At 36.0% G+C, this 25,375-nt stretch overlaps 1 protein-coding gene across 1 annotated transcript in view; it reads left to right on the plus strand.

Moving 5' to 3' along the window:
• The window catches only part of LOC104278736 (chromosome unknown open reading frame, human C8orf34), a gene marked incomplete at its 3' end in the record, with an annotated part of 127,386 nt that overhangs the window by 19,810 nt on the left and 82,201 nt on the right, over positions 1-25,375 (plus strand). Inside the window, exons 5-7 of the mRNA XM_009875810.1 lie at positions 2,763-2,791; positions 10,756-10,925; positions 15,094-15,260. Coding sequence (XP_009874112.1) covers positions 2,763-2,791; positions 10,756-10,925; positions 15,094-15,260 — 366 coding nt within the window. The remainder of the gene's footprint in view (positions 1-2,762; positions 2,792-10,755; positions 10,926-15,093; positions 15,261-25,375) is intronic.

Consider the following 25,375-nt stretch of genomic DNA (forward strand, 5'->3'; position numbering starts at 1 on the left):
TACTGTGGAGGATAATCATTCTACACTCTGAAGGGATTTTGTTTCATTAGAACATGGTGTGGATACATTTTGGGAGAGGCTTTTTCATCAAAGGAAATGCTATAATGATGTGATTTTCATAATCTTTATTTCTCCATTCTTACTATTGTGCTTTGGCAGATTGCTCTAGGGGTAGAAGACTGGGAACAGAAATCTAAGATAACCTTATAAAGAATGATTTTAATAATCCATGCTAATTTTTTTTTAAAAAAAGGCATGACAAACAACTGGTTTAATATTTTAGGTATAAAAAAGCCGTAAGGTACATGGTTAATACAGTGTGATATGCTTCTGGGTGATCTGCTTAATGTAGGCATGATAATAGTAATTAAAGTATAATAAGTAGTAATAAGTTCCATTGTTATTACATTGTCCGGTTGTCATGTTTCATTTACTGGTAGTGTGCCAGACCTTTCTTGAAATCAGTGAGTACCTTATTCTACCATTTCTCTTAAAAACTCAAGCTATTACCAAGATGACATGCTTATCTAAGAAATACAGTTAGTTTTGGTGTTTGCAATTTGATGAAGAAGAAATTTGAGGCATTCTGATCAATTAAATTACTCAGCTTTGTCTTCTCTAAATTCAGACTAAATTCTGGAGAACTGATGGGACATTTTTTTATAAAGAACTTCACTAAAAAACATGCCTTTATGGATATTTTTTCAATTTTATGTGCTTATATGTAATTAAAACAGAGAAGTTAGTAGAGCTTTTTGTGTGAGACATGTAATTGAATGTACAGCATTTCCCATGTGCTATTTGGTACTTTCAGTACTCATCTTTGATTAGCAACATAAGCAGTTGAAGAGAATAAACATTTGGCATTTTTTTGAAATGGAGTCTTGGAAATTACAGGGTTACCTTTTCTAGTTTCTTCTGCCATATTTGAAAATAACTATTTTTTAAGAGTAAGTCAGCATAGGAGAAAATTGCTCTTGTGTCCAGTCTCAGGTTTGAATGACTCATTCACAGAGCATGTGTGAAAGCGGAAGAAAAGGTGACCAACCTCCAATCTGAGGAAATAAGCCCATATTAAAAAAAAACCCCACAAACTGTCGTAACATTATGGGAAATTGTGGAGAAAAGGCAGTTTGTCTGTTTAGAGAGAGCATTTGTCATTGTAAAAGGAATTGACCTTGGTTATGCAAAATATGTCCAATGTGATGGTTGGTGGAAATCAGGTTTTCAAAGCTGAAGTAAAGAGGACCTTGAAGTATGTCTTTACTACCTCCAAGATTGCAGTTATCTTCTCTCTAGTAAATGTCCAGTGGGAATTGAAGTAATTCATAACACAATAACGTCCTGTTGAATGATTCAGGTTGGTGCAACCTGCTGATTATACTGTATAGACATCATTGTGGTGTCTGGGCTAGAAAAAAGTATGAAGTTATTAAAATGTGTTAGTTGTGAGGGATAGAAGGGTTAGAAAAAATGGATATTTTTCAATATGATCTACTTTAGAACTATTGAAAATATTAGAATATTTAGAATATATTCTGTTAACACTTGGCATATTTTCTTATGTGTTGATGAGATCTTAAATGTATAATTGCAGTCCTAGTACTTCACTCTGTTTAAAACAAAATCAGTACATGGTAGTCATCTAAACTGAGAATAACAGAGTGTTAATGATTAGAAGTACAGTTAAAAAATCCAAAGAATTTGTGTAGTTACAGTATACCAAATAATAAGAAATGAAAATGTCATGGAAATAAATGAGCTTATACTGCTGCAATCTTTAGAGTGATTTTAGAAAGAATAACTCTCCACTCAGCATTTACTACATATTTTGCAGTATCCTCCCTTGCGTTCCTTGGAAGGAGTTGTTTTGATATCATGATGTGAATTGGAAAACAACTTTCAAGTGTGTATTCTTTCCATGCATATATACTTCTCCACATTATATTCACCACCAGCAGATGCTGGTCTTTGGTGTTTGGATTGATGTTCAAACCTGGAAATGTTTCTTACCCTGTTCCTCATAGGAACCTGGGAAATACTTTGCCCCATGTGATATCGCTGAGGCAAGTAGATGTGTTAAAAATTCTGAAACCAGCTGTACATTTTTACTGTGCTACAGAATACTCATAATTAAAAACATTAGATGATGTGTCAGAAACAAGCTTAGGAAAGCCTCAGGCAGGCATCAGCAGAAAGGACAAGAGCAAATAAACAAGCTCTTGTACAGAGGATTTACCAAAACTGTTTCGCATTCTACTGTGAAATTTTACTTTGAGATTTTCTTCTCTTTAAATTCCATCTGTTTTCATAGAATCATTTCCGCACTGAACCATGGAGAATAAGAGTCATGTCCATGTTGCCTTGTAATTGCAGCATGATGTTATGCATGCTGGTCAGGGTGAGATTTGCATAATAATGTGTCCATAGGTAAATGTTATGTTGCTAGTTTAATTTTAGAAAGCAGGTAGGGTATACTTAAGCTTGCTGTCACTTTGGTGGCACAACTGCTGTTTTAATTTTCATAGTTTTTTGAAAATTCAGTTTGATACTACTGCAGCTGAGGAAAGTTAAGAGTGTGGTTTCCAGGCAATTTCAGTAATGGAAAAAAGTATTATACATTGTGTGGTGCAACAGTGTGAAGAGAACAATCCACAAACTTTTCAGATTAAACCTTACTTTTACTTACTATAGTAAAGCACATTTGTAGAAAAAATGTTTCTGAATTATTATTACTTTTTTTTAATCTGTTTTGTTTCCAGGCATTGCTATTTCTGATGAACATGATAAGGTAAGATTTACTGTATGCCCAATGAACGATATAAAAAGGCAGATGATTGTGATAATTTTAGGCAATGAGTGCTGCGTCTCCCTCTTCTGCCATACGCTCTTCAGTTCTGTTGTGTTCAGAGGATATTTGTGTATGGAAAGCTACATGGGTAAGTACAGTATATGTTGATACGTTAAGAGCTTGATCCACAATGGGCTGTCAATGATGGAAAAAAAAATATCTCACTGAATTTAAGAGACTCTCAGTAAAGCCATGGAAAAATGCTTTTGATTTTGATACTATCTTTGCTTAATATAGTATGTTGAGTTACTTTCTGTACTTTTGGAAACATTTAACTTTACCTTATATTCATAAAGTCATGAATTTGGCATTCTCAGATATGATTTGTGAGAATATTTAGGAATAATTTTTGCTCTCAGGTTTGGTACGAATGCACAGGACATAAAGAGAAGTCTTTATTTCCTTGCTGAATGTGACAAGCAATGATACCTTCTGTTTCGGCCCTTTTGAAACATTACACAGTTAACATGAATTTTAGGTTTAGAATTCTATGAATTCTATGCTGAAAGAATAATCAAGTTAATTTTTCAAAGTTCCAGAGGAAACAGTACACCTTTATTTTCCTTATTCTCAACACTGAACAGCAGTACACTTCTAGTGCCAAGCATTTTGCGTTTTGTTCTTGGAGTCAGAAACCATTACTTTTGGGGAAATAAGATCAAAAGGTATATAAGACACAGGAATAATGCCTAGCATAGGGGACATATTTCCTTTCATCCAGTAAAATGAGGACATGAACCTTTCTGAAACAAGTACGTATAAAAGACCTCCACTAGGTTCTCCAAAAAAGGCCAATTAGACAAGACCGATCGCAGTTACCGTGTAGCCACATGCATGTCTGTTAGGGCTGGGCTGGCCACTAAATGCTGACAGCTGCTCTCTAACCACTCTCTCTCCCCATATGGGAAAGGAAGGGGAATAAGGCAGAGAGACTTACGAATTGGAAAAGAAAACTAACACAACTTTAAGAAACAGTAATAGTACTTATAAGGAAATAATGAAATATATACAAAACCAATATTGAACCCAACTCCCCCATTTCCTGATGCCAATCACCACTGGTGCTGCAGAGCAGGTGGCACTGGGGAAGTCCTAATCTCAGCAGGAGGGAGGAACTGGACGCAGGAGCTGGATTCAGGAACTCAGGATTGAGATTAGAACCATTAGAGCAAGAGGGCTTAACACCTGTGATCCCTCAGATTTATACTCATTTATGATATATATGGAATGGAATACTTTTGTTGGGCACCTGTCCTGTACCTTCCTCACTGGAAGTTCCACCTTTTACTTTCCTGTGATCCTTTCACTGTATGACAGCCCGAATGTGTTACACAAGATTTAGCAGTGACCTTGGTCACTATAGGAGCTGATATAAGCAAGAGCCTTTCTTACCAGTCCCATGCAGTATCTATAAACATCAGGCTTTATCACTTCTAGTAGCAGACACCGTCTGCAAAAACGTGCTGTTAATTTCAGAAAGTGCAGCCTCTTAAGAAGAGACTGAGCTGGAAAGTAAAATAACTGAACAGAATTGCTTCTGTTTAGCTCAAACCAGGACAATATGGGACTGCTATTTCAAAAATATGGCCTTTACTTACCATTTTGCCCTTGATCTTGTTTTACATCATTGTTCATATTAAGATTATAACAGTATCTGTCTGCCTTCCTACTGTTTCCTTAACTGTGCTCAGAAGTAATGAAAAATACATTTAGAAAGTGCTTCCATTAGAACCGTTATGTCTAATACTTATGAAGAATTCCTTCTTGGTTTTGTTTGCTTTAAAAAAAAGCTATGAAATACTGTTTGTGTGAGGAAGAAGACGTTTTGGTCCAGAGCCAGTTTTCATGTACATTTTTTATATATGGATATTTTTAGGAGATACTTCTGTGTTATTTTTTTTAAAGAATGATAGGTTAATGTTGTGAAAATTGAGATGGGAAACATCACTGGGGAATTTCCTCAGGATCCAGTCTGAGTGAAGAGTTCAGTTTCTTTTATGTTACCATATAATTTATGATTTAAAATTGGAAGATTGTGGGGTTTTTTAAGTAAAACTTTGCACTGTTATGTGCATTCAATAGCATACATTACCTGACACCTTTACAATACTGCGTTTGCCTTTTTTTTTTTGCTTCTGATGAAGTCAAATAAATTGAATGTTCTCAAAATCAAAAGTTATTTGTAAAATAGGTAAAAGCACAAACAATAAGGCTCTTAGCATGCGTCCTTTGTGCAGCATTGCTCAGTGGACTTTCAGGATAGATTTACAGAAAGGCACAATTCTTTGTCCCTGTGGGCTTTAGTGAACTTCATTTCTATTTCTTTTGCCCCTTACGAATTTTTAATAGACGTAAAAGGTAATTCTGTGTTAAGAAATCAAGCACAGCCAGGACTGTTCTGTGAAATCCTGTGTCTCTAGGAATGATCCTTTACGTGAGCTAATTTCTGAAATATTCATGTGACTTGTTTCTAAGTGTTTAATTTGGCTTGGGCCACAACCAACAGGTAGTGATTTAACATTAGACAGAATTTGGTTCCATTTCACACGACCATGTTCCCAGGCAATGTTTATTTTACAGGTACAAATTATAGTCAAGTTCATTGTAATTCCTTTTTCAGAAATATATACTAATACTACAGCTTCCTTCTGTAGGCTGTAACAGCACTGAATGATTTTTCAAACCACATTCACCTATGGTTTGAGTTAACCACTTAACCCTTCAGGTGCATGTCAGGGTCTAGAACAGCGTGCCCAAATTTGGCATTGGGTTCTGTTAGAACAGTGGCATTATATAGATGTCCTGAGAGACATAACACTAAACTCAGCAAGGAATTCTTCTATACGCATTTCCTTGCTTTGTCTTCCTGATGATCAGGAACATTCTTGGGAATTAGGATAGAGCCTGTAATCCTGCTGTTTTGTCTGTGATTTAGATTAAGAATCAATAGAAAATCAAGAATACATGTGCATGTTTATTGATTTCTGTTTCTAGTTATGTAAGGTTTTTTTTAAAAAAAATATTTATTTATGGCTGCAGTAACCTCTAGCTGCCTTTGTCAGGGGAGTACTCAGTATTGTTGGTTGATGTAACTCCTCTCCCAAGTAATCCAGTTAATTAGTTAGTTGCTTAGTTACTCAAGCATTTCGATTTGGAAAAACAGTTTGCTCTGAATTACAATCACTTTTGTGGAAGGGTGTTTCATTTAAATGGATTCTTGTCAAATATCTGCTATTTTTAGCTTTGTGCCAGTACTTAGGGCTTCAGTCCAAGACAAAGGTAGAGAAAATACAGACAGACAAGGTCAGTCTTCTAGTCAAAATGGAAACTTTCAGTGTGACGCAGTCTAATATTTCTGAGTTCACTGGGATTATTGTCAAAAAAATCCCAAGATTACTGCAGTTAAAATAGATTTATTAAATGAATTATCTCCTTTATAATCTAATTTACTTCAGACTTGCAGAGTATGGTGTTCTGTCTCTTCATGAGCCCGTGTCTATAGGCTATGGGAGCTATGTAGAATGAGCAACTGGCTCTGCAAGTGTGGCGTGTAAGGAAAGAAATTAAGAAGGGGTGCCTTGTGACTCACAGATTTTAAGGCTAAAGTGCAGAGTTAATACAATACAAATATCTGAATTGACTCACCCTTATTACCACTGAACGAGAACTATACATGAAAGTGTACAGTTTCCTAAAGCTTCTCAATAATGTGAAGAATTTAACATAAACAAAGAAGTTGAGCTAGAATGTTAGTCTTCCTGCAAAATTCACAGAGTTCTAGGCTGATTAAACTGAATTAATCATGAGTTTCTGAGCTTTTTCCCAAGTCCATTGGGACACTTCCCTGAGAAGTGGAAGTTCAAATATGCACAGAAGTATAAGAACAGCCAGCTGAATGCTCTAACTATGAGGCTACTGATGATGTGCCTTTTCTAGAATTTGCTGCTACTGGAAGACTCTGCTTGTCTATATGTCACAAAATAAATTGTAATATGTGTCTGCATTGTAAGGTACATTGAGGCAAAGTATAGTCAGGGTGCTGCAGTGCAGAAATATGTTTTAAACGGTTTTGTATGGTTGTACCCGTTTCAGCAATGTTTCTGGATCAGTCTGTGCACAAAAAGGAATCACACCCTTTACCTTTTGCCACTTTTGGAGACTAAGATACTGTCACTTTTAGGGGTAGGTTTATTCATCTTCTGGCTTTTGATTCTCTAAAGAACACTTAGTGAATGTTTTTCAAGATTTTTTGATTTAAAATTTTTTTTACTGCACTTACAGAGAATAGAAACGTTTTATTTTAAAATAAATTACATTTTCACTAATCCCATTATCTGATGTATTGGTACTTTACTTAAAATTCAAGTACTGGAGTTCTCACAGGTAATGTGAGATCTGTCATAACATTGTGAGATTTTTCCAAGATTGTCCAGAACAATATCTCTCAGTTACTTTAAACATTAATAATGGGAGACATCTAAGTGTTAGAGATCCAGAATCAGACTTGAGTGAAGATGATCTAATAATTTGTAACAGATTTTGACCCTCAGCACAAGAAAGACCTGGACTTTTTGGAGTGGATTTGGAGGGGGGCCACAGAAATTATCAGAGGAGTGGAACACCTCTCCTATGAAGACAGGCTAAGAGAGTTGAGGTTCAGCCTGGAGAAGAGAATGATCTGGGAAAACCTTGTTGCAGCCTTTCATTACTTAACGGGGCCCTATAAGAAAGTTGGGGACAGACTTTGTAGCAATGCCTGTTGTGATAGGATGAGGGCTAATGATTTTAAACTGAAAGAGGGTAGATTTAGACTAGATATAAGGAAGAATTTTTTTACAATGAGGATGGTGAAACATTGGAACAGGTTGCTTAGAGAGGTGGAAGAAGCCCCTTCCATCCCAAAACATTCTCTGATTCTGTGTTAATATTTAAACATTTTTTCCTATGCTGTGTCTAGGGTGTACTTTCTTCTTGTATGTAGTTTTACTACAATAAACACAGGTTATAATTAATAAAATAGAAATAACTAAGTCATAAAAATAAACAAATTTATTCTGACCCCAAAGTATTTCTCTCTATGAAGATTCCCTTAAAATCAGAAATTAGAAATACTGAGCTTTTAAAAGTATGCTTAAATAAATAGATACTCAAAGGTTGTTGTGTTCCCTGGTAGGGGTTCCATACTGCAGCCACATGTCAGCCCAATATGAAGGTGAGATTCAGCAGTCCTCCAGTCTTTTCCTTCTTCTGGTTTCCACATAAAAGAAATTTGACTGTGTCATGGTGGTAGCCACTGATGTGGATGATCAGTGGATAATACATGGACTGTACCATAAAATAATTCTCTAGGTTAATTTGATGCAGATTTAAATACCTACATGTTCCGGAAATATTTCTGTGCACACTAATGTTACTGTCAATCTCTTCCATTATTTATGAGAGAATATAAATTGGAAATCAGCTAAGATACTAAGGTTTGTATTTAAAAAAAACAACCCAACCCAACAAACGTATAAAAATATGTTTGAAAACAGAATATTTCATTTGAATTTATTGAAACTTTTGAAAGAAGTTGCCAAATAAATGCCCTGTTGTTCTGAATAGAGCCGTCTCTGATTCTCCATTTACTGTTTTTGCTGTGACTACTTATATAGATGAAAGGAGGACAACAAATTTGGTCACTTAAACTCTGGTGTACTAATCTAACAAGATCCAAAAAGGAAAGGTGATAAAATGAGGCAAAGCATGACTATATAACGTAAATTACATTTCTGTTAAGTAATGTATGAAAGTGCTACTTTAATCCCTAGTCTAGAAAAAAAAAATCAGCATTACATGGATAGACACAGCATTCGTGGTTTACTTATTCATATGCTGATGGTGAAGTGTACAGTGTCAGGAAGAATGGTACTGAAAAGAGGGCAAATTTTTAGGTGCTTTTCGTGTAAGAGACTGAAAGCTTTTAGCAAGATTGACATTGCAAATTGTTACAAGTTTAACTAGCTCCAAGAACCATTTTTTTTAGATTGAAATTATCTTTAGGGAGAAAAGAAGGGAGAAAATGGATAGAGTAGCAGGCATAAACCTCAGAAGGGGCCAAAATAGTTCTTACTTAAAGAAGCTGATGTGAGCACCCTGTGTAATGAAGGCAGTGGAATAATCTTTTTCCCTAACTCATAGGCATATGATGGTAGTCACACCTGTGACAGGTTATGCCTGTCAAGTGACCAGAGGCCACTGTCACCTGGTCTGTATTACCTGACTATGAGACATCACTAGACAGATGCACAAAATACATATTTCTAAGTGCTTAAAAGAAAGACACCAGTGATTTTGTATTCTAAAACCTCTGAAGCTGTGGTGCTTTTCTCATATTTCTCTCTTCTGTACTGGCTACATTCCAGTTTCAGTGGTTCTGCTGTGTCACATGAACCTTAGAGAAAACAGACATTATGTAAAAAGTAAATCAGCCAGGTGATGGAGAACTCTGGAAAGACACACTGAGAGTGGCGTGTGGGAATGTGCTCACAGGCACATTGTGGAAAGCAGAACGAAAGACCGAGGGTGAATGAGTCTAATCCATGTCCCGGGTGACATTTGACTCTGTCAAAATGGGAGCTCTTGGAGTTCTGCTGAGTGACATTAGAGCATCAAGCCAAAGTCGGGTACATAACATTCATATGAAAGTGGTTTGCAGCCTTTTTTTCATTTATTTCTTCTCAGTAGAGGCTTCTACTTCAAACTGTGCTTTTACCACATGAGTGTAAATTGCGAAGAGACTTTAAAAGTGCTTTGTTTTTAGGAAGATGGGAAAATATGGTAGCTAGGCTGAGTAACCATTGTGCTGTACTTTTTCCAGATGCTCTTTTTTTGGAAATCGTTGTTTTGTGGCAGGAATATTTTTTGAGACACTGAGCCATGTAACAGCCCAGGATTTGTTTTCAAAAAATTTTCTCTTGTTAAAGAATAAGAATAGAGTATATCTCTGCTAATTAGGAACACTGTATTTGAAGTGTCTTTGCTAGACTAAAAAGGAGTTTAATTAAATCAAAATAAATATTCCTGTCACATCATTTCATACCTTTTTTTTGTATATGTGCATTTTTTTTAGTTTGACTATACTCTGCTACGTGACCCTTTATCTACAACTGTTCTAATAACATTGAGAACAGAGATACTCACCAATTCAGAACAGCTTTTTCATACAATTTTTAAGGATAATTTGTTTCCTTAATCTAAATTTATAATATAATTATGCAAATCATCACTATTGTTTTGAAGATTCCAGTTGCATTTTCCTTGCTTATTGTAATCCTCTCCAGCTATCTTCTTCCAGTAAGTGGTTAAAAATATGAGTACTAGTTTCAGAAATACATTTTATTAAAATACCATTTTCAGAATTGAAAGATACATTACGCAAAACCCAGCAGGGTTATTTTTAAAATTTTTAAAATGGCAAACACAGGTGTATTTATTAGTTTTTCATTAATTCATAATGCAAATAAGAGTGATGTTATTAATCTACAATAGTCTTTTGGTTGAGGTGTTCATAATACAAGTGACCTCATCTGTTGCTTAGCAGAACTGAAACAGTTGTGGGTTCAAGGGTTGCATGTTTATTAAAAAAAAATTAAAAAATTCAAGGTGATACCTCAGATTTCTATAATTGCTATTGAATAGTAAGAAATAGGAGAGATTTGAGGCATTGAAGTGGCCAATTCTCTTGAAATTTTGTTAATGGGAATCTTTTCATTAGTCCATAATTGTTTCTGGGTATCTTTTAGTCCTCTGAAATGGTAGTGTGCTTTACTATTTTTGCACTGTTTTAATGATTTTTTTTTCTATTTATGTGTATGGTTGAGAACAAGCAGTGCAGTTTTTTTTTTTTTTTAATTTCTCCTCAGGACACAACAGGTTTTAACACCCCGCTTCTGAGACCTCGTGTGATTGGAGAATGGATTGGTCGTGAAGAGAATGATGCAGACCCACTAGCTGCTGAGATGCTGCAGCCACCAATACCAAGAAATAAAAATGAGCAGTGGGACAGCGAGGATAGTAGCAGTCCTGGAGGAAGGTGGGATTTTGGTTAGGCCTAGAAATTCTATAATTTGTGAAGCAGAGCTGTCTTTGTAACAACCCATTTCTGAGAGCAGAGTGCAGGGCTTTTAAATTCCCATGCCATAGCGTGACAGCATGCAGGATAAATGGAAGACATTAATATGTGACTGGTTTCTTCTTATGCCTTTATATATAATCAACTTTATACTCATTTGCAATCCCATGCTTTTATTCTCATGTATAAAGCTAAGTACATGCTGACATGATTGGCATCCATTACCTAATAATGTTGTGATGTTTAGCTTCATTCAGATGATTCAAACCCTTCTGTCTTTCAGCAGCTGGTAATAGCTGTTTGTTAATCTTTTTGACACTTCAGTGATAAATCTGTTTTTCCCATTTACAGGAAAGATAGACAAGAAAAACACTATCTATGTTATATTAACGGGACTTCCTAAATTCATCTGCAGTTCCTTACACTTAAGATCTTGGTGTTAATAACAGTTTTTCCTCAAAGAGAAATTTGTTTTCTCTGCTGTAAATAACTTCTGATGATTTATTTTGCCTGACTGAGGGAGGGGGAATATGTTTGTTTGTTAATGTTCTTGAGCTACGTGGAAAGAGATTATCATTTTTACAAGGAGTCCATTTAAAGATACCTGTTTATCACAAAAGGTAAAGTATTCACAGCCTTTCTTTAAAAGGGATATGTGCCTTGTGGGTTTGCTTGTTTGTTTTTTTCCTCAATTGTAAAGCTTGTGCACTGATTCTGTTGATTGGCTTAAACACATAGGGTCCTTCTTTTTTAAGAAGGCAGAAACTTTTTGCTTTCCCTTTGCAGAGGTCTAAGGTATCACCTCACTATGTCTTCCATATGACTTCTATATTGGAATTTGCCTCTCTGTCACAAGAAAACTAGTCTGTCACTTGCTGTACTCTAACAGGCTGCATTCATTAACTTTCCTCACATATTGGGAATGTTTGTTATCCATGAGTATTTCTGTGTTCTTTTAATTAGATTATTGTGTGAGAAGCTGCAAGTTCTACTATTTCAAAGAAGTAGCAGTGTGTAGTAATGATCCCTCAGCCAGACATTGGACTGGAATCAACAGAACTCAGACACTGGTTCCCTCCAGTGCAGTTCCTGGGAAAGTAATGGAGTCAGCAACTGGCACTGCAGCTTGACTTTGAGGGCCTGGGTTTCTTTTTCCTTATTCACCAGTCCAATAAAGATCTGCTCCATACTGCAGAGCAAACTTAGGGTATTGTATCCCTTCTCTCAGTAAGGAGCAGAAATAAGCATCTCTGTCTAATGTCTAGAAGAGAGAAAAGTTTAGTTCTGAGTAACAAAGATGATTCAAAGCAGCACATTTGTCTCTTTGTGGAGGGTGGTACAAGCTATGAGAAACATTACAACTAATGCTATAATTAAAAAATGTGATTAATAGTTTGAGAATAGTATTTGAGAAGTCTTGTTGAGTACCATGACAAAACTACATTTCCTGATATATAAAATAATGAGAATATGAGGTACTTGATGCTAGGAAAAACTCAGGGGACATTGGTATCTCTAGTTTTCAGGTGCTGAAGACCTGTTGAAAAACATGTATCATTAAGTGGGAATACTGATTTTCAGTGGAAGTGAGTTACTACTGAATTACATGCAGCATATGGATTTACATTTGGATAACTGATTTTATATCTGGAATAATTCTCTGCCTTATTAGCATTTCATCATTTTTTCTAAGGCATTTATAAAAAGCATGTTTGCAGTCTTGCAAAATAATAATAAAATGGCAGATCTTCAAGATAGTGGTAATACTAAAGTTGATGACAGCTATATATGGAAGTTTAAAATACCTGTATTGATCAAGATTAATCTGAATGATTAATAATAGTTCACTAATAACAGGCAGTTTCTTTAAGTTCTTACTCAGTAGTACTGGGAATTAAAGTACTATTAGCAGAATTTGGAATTGACTGCACACCAGATGCATTTGACAACAGGTAATAATAATTTAGTTTTAATGTAGCATGTGCCTAGTACATGCTAAAATAGTGGAAATAGTATGAATTTCATGAGATTAAGTGAAACTCTTGAAAGAGTGAAGTTGTTATCAGTTGTAAAGAATTTTTGACTACCTCATCTGTATTTCATTTGTCTACTCCACAGTTAATGTAGCCTAAAATGAATCACTTGCATTTTTACCTGGCAACTGACAGCAGTAGAAATTTGAAATTCACATTAAATGTTTTTAATTATATCTTGTTATATTTGATTTAGCAACACTTTCAATAAAAAGTGATAGCTTATTGATCACTAATTATCAGGGTTTATGTTATAAGCCAGCAAACTCTCAAAACTAATGCTAATTAGTTACATCATAATCATGCTATTTCAGTTACGTCATAAGAACATGAAAATGAAAACTGTAATTATTCATTTATTTCTAGGTAATATGTTTTCTTTTACCTATAACTAAACATAAGGAAATAGTACATAAATGAGATATTATATAAATATCTAGAGGATAAAACATAGGCAAGTCACTTATAGAGTAATTGCCATCAGTGTCATGTGACTCCCTCTATGTTTTTTTGACAGCCCATGGTATACAAATTTTTTTTCTGTTTAGTGGAAGGGGAAGCCTGGGATACTTACACATTCTTAGCATCTTATAGGGGACTGAATAGACTGCAGACAATGACATATTCCTGTGGACCACTGGTCTGTTGATAACATGCCTGGTTTCAATATTGATCTTTACAGCATAAAGCAGATCATAGTGAGTGTATGTAATACATGATATTTGGGAATCTGTGAATTGTCTGCTTTTTCTGTCTTTGAAGCTATGAACCTCACTTTTTTTCCTCAATTCAGTAGTGGACAATGGGAAAGAACCACTATTTCCTCCTTAAAAACATATATTCCTCTGGTGATAAGCAATAGAAGCACACATGTTGTATATCTGAAAGCCAGGCCCAGTTACTTAGAAAAAGAAGGGAAGTTAATTTTGAGCAACTGAAAGGACAGGTTTCACTACTACTTTGACTGGAAAAGATAATGTAGTTGATCTGAGGTAGCTGTATTAGTAATGTCTTTTCAAACTGATGAAGGGTCACCTTTTTGCCCTTGATGTTCTGTAATGCTACAGAGGAAAGACTGTATTTGTCAATGATGTTGTACTACTCTCTGTTGCTGCTGTAAAGGATCAAGGCAAGGTACTAATATGTGATAAAGGACACATAAATGTGCTGGTGGCAATCCTCCTGATACTGAGCTCATCCTTCAGAAATTCGAACACCATGAAAATAGGATTAAAATCATTTCCATGTCATTGTTAGTAGTTACTACATGAAAGAGAAATTCTGAGAAGAAGCAAGGCTCTTGGGAATCTCCCTCAAGGGATAATATATGTACACAGTGGGGAATTTGAGTGATTTTTAATATGATGCTCTTGTTTCCTAGAGCTTGCAATGAACTTGAGCTCTCAGAGGCTGCTTATCCATAGCTGATGTCTTAAACTCAAAGCTTGTTCTTCATCTCCAAGGTCCACTTTGTCCACTTTGTTCATCTTTGCAGTGGGAAATGAGCTATCATTGATTATAGTAAATTTCATACATTTGCAACAGATCTGAATTCTTGCAACAGACTCTAAGACAGTCTGAGGTGTTGCTAATGCCCTCATATGGGGCACCAAACTTCTACCCTGTTGTCTTTATCTCGATATTGCAAGGAACAAGAAATTGCAAGCTGTAGCAAGTCCTACCTTAGCCCATTCTGCTAACTGCTGTGCAGTTCCAGTTGTCTTTTACTGAGGTTAGGGACACAAGTCAACAAACCATGAGAATTGTTATAACTATATAGTCCTCAATCCTGTGATTAGTAATTGAGATACTATTGTTCTGTAAATGTAGCTTATTTAGACTTGATTAATGTCCATCAAGTCAATGGGAAATTCCTATCATCATTCAGTCAAAACTTTAGATAGGACCTGAAAACACAAACTGACTTAGAACATCCAATTATCAGGGAATGAATGGTAGCTAACTGATTTATGTGTGACCTGATGGCATTAACCTTCAGATCTGGAAGACATCATGGGCTACAGTGGTTTGACAAATGTGTGCCATGTTCTGTAGTGAGCACCAGTAAGAGAAAGTTGTGCTTTCCTCCTTCACAGCTTAAAAATGGAGCCAAAAACGAAAGGACTAAAACAACAACAGCAGCAACATAAGAAACTGCTGGCTGCCATGCTTTCTCAGGACTCCTTTGATTCTGCTCAAAGTACAGCTCCATCTGTAACAGAGGAAGATATTGACAATGAAGATGATGCAATGGAACTGCTGGGTAACTGCAAAAAATTATGTGTATTTACTGATACTTTTTTTTTGTTATAGCTTAATCTAAAAAGTGTAATATCTGATCAAACATAGATTAGTTTGAAACTGCTACCTGTGTTTGAAGATAAAGTATCCAGCAACTGTGTGAATGTTTGTGGTATTTAACTTACAACTTTCAGGAGTGAATGTAATTAAGAACATATATACATGTGAATAAACTGCTAGCTGCATCAAAATCCCATGAAATATTAAACGCTTCAGGTGCTTACAATAATTAATTTCATTTCCTACATAAATCACTTGCAGGTTCTACCTGGAAAATGTACAAGGAGCAGAATCAGCTTCACTGGCTTTCATATGGTTCTTTTTCTAAGCTGTATCACCATTCTAATTTCAGTAGGTTTTAGTTCAGACTTGCTAGATACAAATAGCTTATGCAATCTAGAGGTTTTGATTGTAATTTTCCAGTAGACCGTATTGTATGTTAAACTGCACTCTGGAAGTCTCTATGCTCACTGCTTTCTCCCCTTCCTAGAATTACTAGTTGTGTGAAGAAAGTTAATAGTCTCTTTTTCTGCCATTTCAGAAACTTCAGTGTAAGCTAGTCATGGATTTAATCTTTCCCCCCCCCCCAGTTTTTGCTATATAGAACTTTGAGTGGGAGCAAAGCATGGGAAATATGCAATCTCAGGATAGCTCAATATTCTTGCATTTATGAATGCTATCACAAATTATGAACGCTATCACAAATTATTTGTTTCAGACTGGAACTTAATCTAAAAATCAGAAAAGCATATGGTGCTCTACTCTGTTTCTGTAATATTTCAGTTGCTTCCTTTGATGCATGCATTTGTTTTTACAAGAAAGAAGAGATAATGGGCTGAGTTGCTCAGATGTCACAGTGGGTTAATTAGTTCTCTGCATTTGAAAGAAATCACAGTGTTTGTGACTGTTGGGTTGCAGTTCTTGTGGAATCAGTTGGTATTTTCAGAACTAACCCATGGATTCCAGGAAGGCCGTAATTAGTCTGTAGCTGCATTACCTCCTTATTTCCTCCTACAATTTACAGATCTTTCAAACTTTATCAATGTGACATAAAAGAAAGCTGAATGGGTTTCTTATACTGGCATAAACCACAGGACTCCTCTAGGATTCTGTGGCATCTGGAAGGTACAGTAGGTAAGTGTGTGTGTGTGTGATGTTAATGGCCTCATTATGCGTCACATTAAGAATAGTCTCTTTTGTTAACTTCTGTGGAGATACTGAGGTGTCCAATAGATGTGTAGGTCTTACTTTCCAGACATTTGAATCCCCTCAAGGTACTGGGAACCAGAAAGACAGTATAAAGGAGATTTTGTTTTCTGGGCTCCTGATGTTTGAACAGAATGTTATCTGTGTATGAACAAGTGTTTTGTTTTGTTTTTTGTTTTTTTTAAATAAGGTCTTGATTATATGAATCTGTTCTGGTTTTGTGCCAAACCGGGAACATTTTTCTATAATACATCTTATGAAAACTGTCAAAGATTAAACAAAATCAACTGAAAACTCGGAAAGATCACAAACAGGACCCCCTTTTTTTTGTAGGGTGTTAGTTACATAAGTGATTCTGAGATGGTGAAGCAAAATTATGGAATAATAGTAGCCATGGTTATAGTGATTATAATGTAGCCTTGTTACAGTAACTACTGCTGATTAAAGTTCAAGATGCGTATCTTGGTGCTGAAAGTGCTGTGCTTCTGAAAGACTGGCTTTTATTTTAATTCTCATTTTGCAATTTGATGACAATGTGTTTGATGTTACAGTGAGGTTACATCCTGCGAAATGGCTCAAAACTTAGGATATGACAGAGTGTTGCTGAGAAAGGGTGTTTTATTTTCTCTTGAAGGTAGCATCAAGAACCCAAGTTTCTATTAGCAAACATAGATATTTTTCATTGCTATATTTTCCAGATCAGTAACTGTATGATACTGGGATTGATTTTTGTCTTATGTACTGCTTTAATTCATTAACTCCTTCAATGCTTTTTACACTGCTTATTTGCACTATAACTAATTTCAAATCATGACTTTCTATGATCACTGAATTGCAGGTCATTGTTGCGTGGAGCTACTTGTTGTTCCTTTTAGAGCTCAGTATTGATTGCTTATTCAGCCTTTTCTTAAAAAAATGACAAAACCTCATATTTCTAAGTCTGGATTCTGGAAAAAGAAAATCTACTGTTTATAGCAGGTGATTTTAACGTGTACCCTACTTACAATGCAGGTTTTTGCAGAACACAAACTTCCATCTTTATGTGTGTTCAAAAGAATCTTTTTCATAGTTTGATTGATTTATTTAGGTATTAAAAGCATGAAACTAACTGTTGGTTTGATTTCTTTTCTTAAAACCCCTGCTAGTACTCACATCAGAATTGTCAATGTAGTTTTAGCTAGAGTGAAACATTCTAAATAGAAGAAACAATTAAGCTGTTATTCCTCTGAGGAATCAATTTCAGAAGAAATATGTGTAAAGATGAAAACTAATTTTATGGGGCTATGTTTGGATTTAACTTATCACTCTTTGCATGTAACATAAGATGCATAGGAGGGCTATTAACAAACTGGTAACTTATAAGGGTGTTTAGTTGTGCAGGTGGCTGAAATTCTGGCAGAGAATATCATAGTGGAAAGGATCTTCCTGGTCTGAAAAAGCTGAGAACAGTAACTGTAAAATCACATGTATTGTAAATGTAAAAGAGTGATGCAGTTGAGGTCTGTGATTGAAAATGATAACAAGAGACTTGTTTTGTATACATCATGACACCAAGTATTGTGTTTTGTAAATCTAATCAGCTGAAGTAGTTTGTTGTGAAACTTTGCAATCATTTTGAAAGTCCATGACGTTTGGGCTTAAGCAGTCTTTTGCATTTGGCTAAGTAAGTCCACTGAGACTTTGAAATCGTGTTGTTCCCTATTCCCTCAGTATCTCAGTGATGTCCACTGAAGAGGACTGAACTATATTTTCCCTGAAATTGCTGAGAATATTGCTTGAACAGTCACCAAAGCATGATTCATTTGTTTTTAAAAAATCAGCTGTTTGATTAAGAATCTCATTGTTTAAATATATTCCTATACGTAAACTTACACATAGTAAAAGCATACTTTTTTTTTTATGGCGCACTTGGACCTACATATACATCCGTGAGCAGTAAGGAAGATAAGTAAGGAAGATGAAAAAGAAATTCTGCATTATTTTACACAGTGTTGGTATAGAGAACAATTCCCCTGAGAAGTGGCTGAGGGAACTGGGAGTTGTTTAATCTGGAGAAAAGGAGGTTCAGAGAGACCGTATTGCTCTCTACAACTACCTGAAAGGAGGTTGTAGTGGGGTAGAATTTGGTCTCTACCCCAAGTAACAGGTGACAGGACAAGAAATGGCCTTCAGCTGCATCAGGAGAGGTTTGCATTGGAAAGTTTCTTCACTGCGAGGTCAGCATTGTCAAGCACTGGAACAGGCTGCCCAGAGAGGTTGAATCATCATCCCTGGAGGTATTTAAAAGATGTGTGATGCTTGGGGACATGGATTAGTGGTGGACTTCTGTAAGCGTAAGGTTAAGGGTTGGACTCGATGATCTTAAGGGTCTTTTCCAACCTAAATGATTCTATGTATGATGCTTAGTCATAATGCTCAATCACCTCTTGTTGTCCAATCTTTATACCTGCTTGCAGTATGTTAACATGTTAATATATGCTAAGCAATAGTTATCTGTTAAGCTATAACTTTTTTACTGCAAAGATAGATGTACCCAGGAAGCTCACATGGGTGTGGTTGAAGTGAAATGTGGTGATAATTAAAGTCCATTTCCTGCAATTGATGCATGTGCCAGTCTGTATGTTTCTGAAAAGCCTTCATGATTTCAATGAAAATAATCGTGTATTTGAACTAAAGTGTTTGCAGCATCAGGACTTGTAAAACCCTATCTTGTTTTCTTCAGAGGTGGTTTCACAGTAATAGTGTTTGTTTTTCTCAATGTAGAACTCTGAAGTGAATTGTCTGCCTCATTTATTGTGTGTAATAACTTGCTATGCAGAACAAACCAGAATCCTTAAAGAAAAAATGCACTTTAAGTAATAATATACTTTTTAATTATTGTTTTGGGAAATACCTGACATCTTCTGTTTGCTTTATTGACTCTTCTTCTAATCTTCAGAATTTCTTTTTTTCTGCAAGATTTTTACAAATGTTAATTACTTAATCATTGTAACACCCATGAAAGATTGGCCAGTGATATATTTATATTTTATAGCAGAGGAGATAAACAGTTTAGTGGATGTTGCCTTTGCCTGTAGGCTGAGACAATAATTCAGTGTCTGCTAGTCTACCCCTTATATAGTCTACATTGCTTTTCTTATAAGTATCCAAGTGCTTTAATGAAACGATGGCCAATCTGCGGTGCTTCCAGTATATTTCCTCTGATTCAGCAGACATTCATGATTTCCCTATTTCCTAGAGTTCTTTGGCAACATGCAGGAAACAGACTCTAGACCTGATAAATTATTCTAGTATTAGCAACAGGTTGTCCTCTTCATTGTGTCTCCCAGCTGGGCAAAAACTTCTTCTCCATTATGTTATTAGAATACATCATTTGCCAGAAGAGAGGCCACGAGACCATGTGAAAGATGATATGTGTGTTGTACTACATCTTGAGAACAGTTCTCTGTCCCACAGCGTTTTTTGGTGGAGTTTTTATAGAATGCTTGTGTGGGAGAAACTCTGTGAATTGCTCATTATGCCCACTTTTGCTGACTCTTCTATTTTCAAAGCTATTTGGAAAACAGCAATATTTCCAGTGAGCGTCTGCTGTGTAATGCGTGCACAGAAGCTGACATAACTAGGAGAGCGTAGGCCTCTTCTGCATGCAGAAACTGGCTCTGCTCTACATCGCAAAATTTTCTGCAGCAGATGTAATGTGGTGGTGCAAGTGTGTGCTAAAGATAACCATTAGAATGGCACTTGCACTCCATCAGGTGTGGATTTAAGCACCTTTTTGAGGTGCAAAAAGGGGATAGCATAGATAATCTTACATCCTTTCAGGTGTTGGGAACCCTAAGTCATGCAACACTGAGGAGACCTCCAGTCATGACATGGCATGCTGCACAGATCCTGCTGTGCTGAGGTTCACCAACATTGCGGAACTTAGAGGCATTACAAGTGAATGACTTAGTTTAGTTTTTTTTTATAAGTAAATAATTTCATTCAGTGTTTCTACTGTCAAGTGAAAAGATGTTCATGTGACAACATGGTGGTTCCCTTTTAAGATAAGACCACATGGGTGGTTTAACTGTCAAATGCTGAGTGGGATCTGCCTACAGTCTTCTCTCTCCCTTATAGTTAGGGAACTAACTTTATCCTGCAGCTGAGCAATACATGTATCACAGCACAGCATAGACCTGTGCCTGCTCAGCCTGGTTGTCGTGTGGATCATTGACTCTTCACTGGACAGTGGTCCTCAGGTTTGAATGACTAGCAAGCAGGAAAGTCAGTGTACCGCAGTATTTTCGTGCCACTGGAAGAAAAGTTTTCTGTCTACTAAGAGACGATGATCACTGCTTTAGCCCAAGTCACAGGAAAGTCGTAATGGCAGTGTTGTCCCTTGTTCTTATAACTGAATGCTGATTCTTTACACTCAGTACCAAAATAAACATTGATCTTCTCAAATTCCAGTAAAATATTTAGCAAACTATGATCCAGCATTGCTTTTGTCTTTAAAAATAATAGCAAAGTCATTCATATTACACTGTGTCATCAAAAGTCAAGTGAAATGTCTTTGTCTGCATGACGATGATCTATGTGACTACCACCCTCCTAGTGAAATTTCCGAAACAATGTTACTGTGTAGATAAATACTTAGTTGCAGATTTTTCTGGGAAATTGGAAATTGCCATAGATCTACATGCTTCCATTTCTAATGTTATGCAGAGTGTTGGCCGTAGGTTTTATGAAGCTATTTCTATGGGGTTTTCTGTTTACTTCAAATTTCAACAGATGGAAAGAGAAGGCATGTTCTGTATCTAACAGAACAACAACAACAAAGCACTGGCTTTATTGTGGCCTTTTTTTTTTTTGGCTTGCATTATCTCCCAAGGTGTGTAGAGCATTTACATACTTTTGTGCTCCTTAATTGTTATTACTGGAATAAAAGAAGGATTATATTATATGGACCAGGCTTAGTGTATGAACAGTCCTCATGTTACTGCTCTGTGAGTGATATGGCTGGTAAGACTCGAATATCTTAAGCTTTACTTTTGTAAGATGTAATTGATTTTCTAAGTATTTGACATTCAGTGTTTCTTTCTTTAGAGTCTGATATGGAAAATATAGTGCATTCCAATCTGAATAGAATTATTTGATTCTAGGAAAAATATCAATAAATGCAATTGACTGTTACCACAATTTCTAAAAGGTCTGATATTCAGTTTTCTGTTTATCTTCCATTTATCTTCAATCTTCCTCTCTCTGTGTGGCAGGCAATTTCTGATGATCTTGATTGTCAAGTACTTTGAAACTCATGATAGATTTAGAATTTGGATAGACAATAAACAGTTGAAAGCAAAAGTTCCAAAAGGTTTGTTTTCCCTCTTTGTGGATTGGCCCTAGCATGCAGCTAAGGAACACAGAGCTCCTCACTCATTTACTGTCCCACAGTGGTAGAGGGAGAGAATAGAAAGAGCAAAAGCAAACTCAGCTGTTGAGATGAAAATAGTTTGATAATTGAATAATTCTGAGAGAAAGAATGAAAAAGAATGAAAGAAAAAAAAAAGAGAATAAGGAGAAAGAAAAAAAAAAAAGAAAGAAAAAGTAAGAAATAACCTAAACCAATCCTACTGGCAATCGTAGCCATTCCCTGAGCAACAGCTACTTTGGTAAAAAGGTTATATTACAGACAGTTGTATGGCCTGAAATATCCCTGTGGTCAGTTCAGATGAGCTGTCCCAGCTGTCTCCTCTCCCAGGCTCTTGCCCACCTACTGCTGAGTGGAGTGAGAAACAGAGAAAGCCCTGACTCTGTGCAAGTGCTGTTTGGCAAAAGCTAAAAGACTGGTGTGCTGTCTAGACTGTTTTAGTCACAAACCTAAAACACAGCACCATCTAGGCTGCTATGAAAAAAAATTAACTCCTTCCCAGCCAGACCTAGGAGACAGAATCACAGAATGTGCTGGACTGGAGAGAACCTTTAAAGGCCCACCTCCCTGCAGAGAGCAGGGACATCTTCAACTAGATCAGGTTGCTCAGAGCCCCATCAAGCCCAACCTTGAATGCCTCCAGGGATGGAGCCTCCACCACCTCTCTGGGCAACCTGTTCCAGTGTTTCACCACCCTCATTTTAAAGAACATTTTTCTAACATCTAATCTAACTCTGCCCTGGTCTAGTTTAAAACCATTCCCTCTCATCCTGTCACTACATGCCCTTTAGAACAGGCCCTCCCCAGCTTTCCTGTAGGCCCCCTTCAGGTACTGGAAGGCTGCTATAAGATATCCCCCAGAGCCTTTCCTTCTCTAGGCTGAACAACCCCAACATGCCTTTAAAGATATTTTTTTTCCAACTCACTACTGTCTCTTTGAAGACTTAAAGTTTGTATTGTTGAGAGGTTTCTTGTGCTCTCTCTAGCATCTCCAGGGACATAGTTATAATTTCTTTTTAGATAAAGACTTCTCCTGAAATAGCTTGATCAGTGTGCAGTTAGATCTCTTGCAACTGTTCTCACATTTTATATTGCCTTCTACTTACAGCTGATTCTGTTCTCCCTGTGAGTATTTTAGACCATAATTATGGACTCCAAAATGTCTTTCACACTTGCCCTGTGTCTCTTGTGGTCTTTGCTTCTTAAGTAGTCTGTTGTGCACAAAGGCTTTGGCATGGCCCACTGAGTGTGGGTACACTTGTAAGTGATGGTATCTGGCTGGGATACCTGTGCTACTGTATAAGTGTACTTTAAGTGGCAGAGACTGTAAAACCGGTCGATCTCAATAGAGAGCATTATGGTTACTACCCAGACAACTGTTGGTCTTCTGCAGAGTTACATAAAGGCACATTCTTTGCTTCAGGAGGTCATATTTGCAGTAACTTTTCCTTTCTCTAACTCTTCCCTTTTAACATATGTATCCTGTTATTTCTCTACTGTGGTTGGTTATGTGTAGTTTACCTGGATGGCTCCATGTTCAAGATCTAGTCTTAAGAATGTGTGGTAAATATTGAAGTCTACTAGAAAAGGTAGGGGAAAAACGCAGCAAAGAAACCACTGAGGTAGTGAAAAGAAATTTCTCTTTTTAAAAATGGCAGTTATGGACAACTTCTATTTTTTTCTTCAGGCTACAGTTATTAGCTTTCTCTAACTCTAGTAAGTCTCATTAAATATTTATCTTTTTTGTTTGTTTGTTTTAGTGCCATATATGAATTGTTATTCTGTGCTTCAAACAAGTAATAAAGTAAATGCTGATCATTTTTATGCAAAGGTAGCATACAAATAATGCCAGGACTGGTAAATCAGTTGGAGTAATTATTTTTATGAAACAGCTAAGGTGAGAAATAACCTCAAAAAGTATTTTTATTTGGCATTTCACTGGCATTTTAACTTCAGCTTTGTTACAGATACTGTCAACAGTATTTTTTTCCAGATTCCTTGAATCTGCAGGGCTATTGTCTAGAAAGAAGCTGTAAGCTTGAAATTTACTACTAATTTCAAAGCCATGTTTTCATGCGTTATACTTATCACCAAACACCTGTGTAAAAGTTTAACAAATACAGTATTCTGTATTTCTTTCCTTCTGACAATATATAAAGTCACTGAAGCAAGAGAGATGTATGAGGCTGTTTAATGTTATCCACGGAGCTTGTTGTTTTCATTTCATGTTGTGATCCTATGCTAAAAGACAGCAGATTAGTGAGAATTTTTTAGTTAATATGAGTTCAAGCAAGGCTCTAACTGGTTATTCAAAGAATAGGGATTTTGTGTTTAAAGTCTTAAAATAATGGAATCCTGCTCTTGAATTTTACTGTCAGTAATACTACAAATGTGGTTTACATAGAATTTATAAACCGATAGTAAATTCTAGTAAGCTTACTAAGTTCTGTAGTTTGGTTAAGAGGGTGTTTGTATGGTTAGAATAAATTAGGGATTCCATTAGTCACTTATTGCAGTGCTTGTGTAGTTATTTCTGGTTTGATAGCATATAATGCATTGAAACTGAAGTTGATAGTGCTTCATATTTCTAAAGGGAAAATGGAGAAAACCTATTATAGTTAGAGATACTAGGTTCTCTTGAGTTGAAATGAGTTACAGTAGCTAATAAAAAACTTCAAAAGAATGATTCATTTTCAAGAAATAGATGTGTATTGAATATCATGATGTGCAGGAGCCTAAAATGTCACTTGTTTGCAGTTTACATAAGGAATCAAAGCTTATTTTAACCCTGTACCTGAAGAACAAGTTGGGAACACTCTGTAATCCTAGTCTTCTGACTGTCCAGATCAGAGACCTAAATGTCTGACTACCGTAGCCCTTTAATGCTTTTAACTCCCATAGCCTTAACACTGCAGTACCTTTTCCAAAAATTTATGCTATGTTTTTTATGATATATCAATTACTTAGTGAAGCCTTTCCAATTGCGGAAACTGTAATTGAATGCTATTTACAGGAAATATGCTTTTTATTTACATTTCATAATGCATATAAATTTTTTGGGTTCTGGTACAGTTAGTGGAAAATGAACTTTCTAAAGTATTTGTTGAATCTGACGCATCCAGAACTAAAGAATTAGTATTTTAAATACAGAATATTGTGAGTATCTTACCATCTTATGTATTTATTATTATTTTTTTATTTTGTTCAGTGACAGTAGAGGCTTTTGTAAAGAGTTAGGTTTGAGACTTCTGTTTAGACTGTTTCCCCCCCCCCCAAGACTGATTATATATACCATGTAAAATGTCACCAGAATGCATTCATAATCAAATTATGTGATTTTTGTTACATTTGTATTCTTATGAACTTAATTTTACAGGGCTTAGTGAAATTGTATTGCTACTTGTCAAGACATGAGCTTACATCCTTCTCATGTGGAGCATTATGCCTTGTTCAGCCGGGGT

Source organism: Apaloderma vittatum, unplaced genomic scaffold, assembly GCF_000703405.1.
Source record: "Apaloderma vittatum isolate BGI_N311 unplaced genomic scaffold, ASM70340v1 scaffold159, whole genome shotgun sequence".
NCBI lineage: Eukaryota > Metazoa > Chordata > Aves > Trogoniformes > Trogonidae > Apaloderma > Apaloderma vittatum.